The sequence below is a fragment of the Gymnoscopelus microlampas genome (genome assembly GCF_963454915.1).
Source record: "Gymnoscopelus microlampas genome assembly, chromosome: 21".
Classification (NCBI taxonomy): domain Eukaryota; kingdom Metazoa; phylum Chordata; class Actinopteri; order Myctophiformes; family Myctophidae; genus Gymnoscopelus; species Gymnoscopelus microlampas.
Window position 1 is genome coordinate 220,269 of NC_139958.1, and position 5,440 is coordinate 225,708.

The following is a 5,440-nucleotide window of genomic DNA, read 5'->3' on the forward strand; positions in this document are numbered from 1 at the left end:
GCACACAGTGATATGGTCTGACCACACAGTGATATGGTCTGACCACACAAGGTCCGCTGGTCATCAAATTATTGTCTTAGGAATGAGACAAAAACAAAGATTTCATTCCTAAAGGACTGGCGGTGCTCTACAGTCTCCATGGGGTGACACTTAACAAATTAAATGACCCTTGAATTATAGCGCATTTCATACAGAGTTGTGTGTTACTAATAGGACGTGAATGTCATCAGCCCAAATATGGACATGCCCAATGTCTCTGCAAATCTTCACCTCACATGCCCATACATGGAGAACAGGTTTGCGTGACGTCAGCCCAAAGCTATAGTACCTCGGTGGTCGATGACATCGTTAGACCAAAATTGGGCGTCAGTAAACTCCTGGATGCGGTAATCATGATGACATCAGTACCAACCAAAATTGGGCATAGCATGGAAGTTGTCATGGGTGACGTATCGATCGCTTGACCAATAAAAGACCCTTAAAGACTACCGAAGGAAATAGAATTAAGAGTTTCCCAGAGGTGGTGTTTTTGCTGTAATCCCCTCTCTCTTAACACAGACTAGAAGTTAGTCAAAAGATTAGACTGCTTGTATTCCTTTCAGCAAACCCCTCCCAACGATGGCTGGAACGCGAACTGTGCAGAAAGACCCAGAGAGGTCCACAAAGCAGCAGCTGACCATGGAGGTGGTCGCCTTCTTCCTGGCGGGCCTGGCGGTGCACCTGGTCTTCTTCGCCTCCATCTTTGACATCTACTTCACTTCTCCGCTGGTCCATGGCATGCCGCCCCACTCCGTGCCGCTGGCCCCGCCAGCCTCCAGGCTGGTGCTGGTGGTGGCCGACGGCCTGAGGGCCGACAGCCTCTTTACCCTGCTCCCCAACGGGTCACCTAGCGCTCCATACCTGAGGAGCGTGATGGAGCAGAGGGGTACATGGGGAGTTTCACACACCCGTGTACCCACCGAATCTCGACCAGGCCATGTTGCTCTCATCGCTGGATTCTATGAGGATGTTAGCGCTGTCTTTAAAGGCTGGAAGGAGAACCCCGTGGAATTTGACTCGGTGTTCAATGAAAGCAGACATACCTGGTGCTGGGGCAGCCCCGACATTGTGCAATTGTTCACCAAAGGTGCCAGTGGGGACCATGTCTACACACACACCTATCCAGCAAGGAAGTGGGACTTTGCATCCATAGATGCATCCAGGTTGGATACCTGGGTGTTTGAGGAGGTCAAGACATTCTTCCAGTCAGCACAGTCCAACTCCAATCTGAGGACTAGTCTACTGGAGGATCAGAATGTGTTCTTCCTTCATCTGCTGGGCATAGATACCAACGGCCACGCACATAGGCCCATGTCAAAAGAGTATATGGAGAATATACGCCTGGTAGACTTGGGCATAGAGGAGCTGGTGTCCCTGGTTGAAGACTTCTATGGTCATGACGGGAGAACGGCCTATGTGTTCACCTCTGATCACGGCATGACCAACTGGGGTTCGCATGGTGCAGGCCACCCCTCTGAAACTCTGACTCCATTGGTAGCATGGGGAGCAGGGGTTCAAAACGCCAAGAGAGTCACTGAGCCTCAACCATACAGCGATGGATACCTGCAAGACTGGCGTCTGGAGCATCTCCGTAGGGTTGATGTCAACCAGGCTGACGTCGCTCCCCTCATGGCTTCTCTCATTGGAGTGTCTTTCCCTCTCAACTCTGTGGGAGTGTTACCCCTGCAGTACCTGAACAACAGTGACCAGTTCAAGGCACACAGCATGTACACTAATGCCATTCAAATACTGGAACAGTTCAAGGTGAAAATGGCTCAGAAAAAAGAAACAACTTTATCTTTTCTGTTCACTCCATACAAACCGTTGACAGAGTCCAAGCAGGATGAGTTCACCCAACAAGTCACAACACTGTTTCAACTGGAGAAGTTTGATGACGCCATCTCCCTGTGCAGGTCTCTGGTCTCCCAGGCACTGGGGGGGCTGGTCTACTACCACACCTATGACCGGTTCTTCCTGGGCTGCAGTGTGGTGCTGGGCTTTGTGGGCTGGACCTCCTATGTGGTCTTGGTCATCCTGAAGAGCCAGACCAGCCTCCACAGGCCGACTGGCCACACCCACACGGTCCAAGGTCAGTCTCTGGTGAGGCTGTGTGTGTGTGTGGTGGTGCTCATCGCAACCTTCCTGCTGGTGCAGAGAAGCCCCATTACTTACTACATATACACACTGCTGCCTGTGCCTGTGTGGTACTGTGTGCTGAAGGAGTTTGGAATATTTACTGATCTGATCCGCTCAGCTCCCACTCTGCCGCTTTGTAAATGTTTGGGCTATTTCCTTCTGGTCACATTTGGCATCGAGCTACTGGTGACAAGTTTCTTCCATCGCGCCGTGCTGACGGTAGGCCTGGCCGTTCTCTCTGTCTGGCCCCTCATGTCTGGACTCTATGGTAGAGACAAGCTTGGATCAGTTTGCTGGTTTCTGGGGTGTCTGTGTCTGGCTGTCTTTCCCCTGATGCCAGTGGTTGGTAGAGAGCCTAACGTCAACATAGTTTCCTGTGCAGGTGTGCTCACACTCTTCACCTCAGCCTTCTACCTGTGGTCTTTGCGACAACGCGCCACGCTTCACCGTGGAGACACTTGGCAGTTCCTCTCCCAGATGGCTCTTGTGGCAGTGTGTGCGTATGTGCCGACCCTGACTCACTCCAGTCTGCGGCAGAAACAAGGCCTGCCTCTCCACAACCAGGTCATCAGCTGGGTCACGTTAGGCTCCTCCATGCTGCTTCCATTGATGGGTCCAACCAGGTTGCTCCATCGGCTGCTCAGTATATTCCTCTCCCTAACAGCTACATACCTGCTGCTCAGCACCGGGTCAGAGGCCCTGTTCCTTCCTGTGTTGTCTTGGCTCATGTACATGTGGATCAACATGGAACAGGAAGCCAAGCTGTCTCATCAGGGGGTCTCTGGCAGACAGGAGCTGTACACCATTGACTTCTCGGAGAACATTGATATTACGAAGATCCGGCAGCTGAAGTTGGATGACATCAGACGATCTTATTTCTTTGTGTTCTTCATAATAACAGCATTCTTCGGCACAGGGAACATTGCTTCAATAAACAGTTTTGATCCTGCGTATGTGTTCTGCTTTCTCACTGTCTTTAACCCGTTCATCATGGGAGGGCTGATGATGTGGAAGGTCCTCATTCCATTCATAGTGGTGATGTGTGCATTTGAAACCATTCAGGTGGCAACGCAGCTCTCGTCCCGAAGTTTGTTCCTGATAGTGTTGGTCATCTCTGACGTCATGGCTTTGCACTTTTTCTTCCTAGTTCAAGATTATGGAAGCTGGCTGGACATTGGCACTAGCATCAGTCACTATGTGATAGTGATGACCATGACAATCTTCCTGATGGTTCTGAGCCTGCTCACACACATCCTCATCTCCTGCAGGCTCACTCTGTGGAAGAAACACAAGATGCACTACCGCTGAGCCTGGTGTGTGTGTGTGTGTGTGTGTGTGTGTGTGTGTGTGTGTGTGTGTGTGTGTGTGTGTGTGTGTGTGAGAGAGAGATGTAGTTTCATTTGTTATTTAGCCATATAAATACAGATAAGGTGTTTGATTCTCCAGGTTCAGTCTATGCAACAACAATAGAGTGATTAGACCAAGTGGTTGGACGTACATTTCAGACTATATCAACGACGGATAGTTTTGGTTAGCTGACTTTATTATTTGATTAATTACGCATATTGTAGTTTTTAAATAATATATAAACAAACCCTGTGAATTAAATCTTATTGTTAGTATGAACCAGATGTTTCCATCGTGTTCTTTTATCTGCATCTTCCTCGGTCATTCCAGTCACCTGCATGTTTTCTCTCACCGCTTCCATAAGCTCTTCCACTTCTCCTTTTCCTCTTCTCTTTTGTACTCCTCATCCCTACACTGCAGTTGTATTGTATCTCAACCTCGCCTCTTGCCGAACCTTCTAAACTGGGCTTATCCTCTAATATAGAGAGAATTAATGTGTATAGTCATTTGTGTAGGCCTATTCATGTCATAATCCACATGGCACACAAGTGTTTGCATTTGAAGTGTCTGCTTTTTGACGCAATAATGGTCCGATAATAGTGGCCAGACACAGGTTATCCATGCAATATTTCTTTTTTTTTATATATATATATATATATATATATATATATATATATATTTATTTATTTTTGGCCTTTTGCCTTTAATGACAGATATATATTAGTGAGAGAGTGACAGGAAACAGGGACAGAGAGAAGGGGAGAGACATGCAGCAAAGGTCGTCGGGACGGGACTCGAACCCACGACAGCTACGGGGCGGCATTGAAGTCTATACAGACCCTTTCCAAAAAATTAGAATATCATGGAAAAGTTGATTTATTTCCAGAATTCCATTCAAAAAGTTAAACTTTCATAAATGATAGATTCATGGCCCAAAATTTAAACTATTTCAAGTATTCATTTGTTTATTTTTACATAATTTGGGCTTCCAGCTCACAAAACCCACAAAAACAGGATTTCAAAAAATTAGAATACAGGATTTCAAAAAATTAGAATACAGGATTTCAAAAAATTAGAATACAGGATTTCAAAAAATTAGAATACAGGATTTCAAAAAATTAGAATAGCCTACTGTGAGAAATCAGCCCAAACTTTGCAGGGCATGAATGTTTTAAACTGAATGTTACACACTAATCATCTAATAAACTCAAAGCACCTGTACAGGCTTCCCCAGGTGTCAATAAATTGCTTCAGTTTGGTTCAATTGTCTCAGTTTGGTTCAATATGGGGAAGAAGGCAGACTTGACCACTGGGCAGAAAACCATCATCGATACCCTCCAAAAGATGGGTAAGCCACAAAAGTTAATCGCAAAGGAGGCTGGCTGTTCACAGAGCGCTGTGTCCAAGCACATTAATGTAAAGTTCAGTGGAAGGGCAAAATGTGGCAGGAAAAGATGCACATCCAAAAGAGATGACCGTGGGCTTCAGCGGATTGTCAAACAGAAGAGGTTCAAGAATCTGGCAGAGATCCATAAAGAGTGGAGTGAGGCGGGAGTGACAGCTTCCAAGATCACCACATTTAGACGCATCCGGGAGATGGGCTGTTCCTCGGGTCAAGCCACTTCTGACCCTGAAACAACGCAGGAAGCGTCTCAACTGGGCCAAGGAGAAGAAGGACTGGACTGTTGGCCAGTGGTCCAAGGTCCTGTTTTCTGATGAAAGCAAAGTGTGCCTTTCATTCGGGAATCAAGGTCCAAGGGTTTGGAGGAAGACGGGTGAGGAACAGAACCCAAGCTGCTTGAGGTCCAGTGTGAAATATCCACAGTCAGTCATGATTTGGGGTGCAATGTCCAGTGCAGGTGTTGGTAAACTCTGCTTTCTTAAATCCAAGGTCAACGCAACAGTCTACCAGAATGTT

The 5,440-nt window shown here is 47.1% G+C and overlaps 1 protein-coding gene across 1 annotated transcript; it reads left to right on the forward strand.

Moving 5' to 3' along the window:
* Window positions 1–678: 678 nt before the first annotated feature.
* On the forward strand, window positions 679–3,483 carry LOC311037314 (GPI ethanolamine phosphate transferase 1-like; the record flags this gene model as incomplete). The annotated part of the gene is made up of 1 exon (XM_084046442.1): window positions 679–3,483. The coding sequence occupies one exon, from the start codon at window positions 679–681 to the stop codon at window positions 3,481–3,483; it is 2,805 nt and encodes a 934-aa protein (XP_083902568.1).
* Between the last annotated feature and the right edge of the window lie 1,957 nt (window positions 3,484–5,440).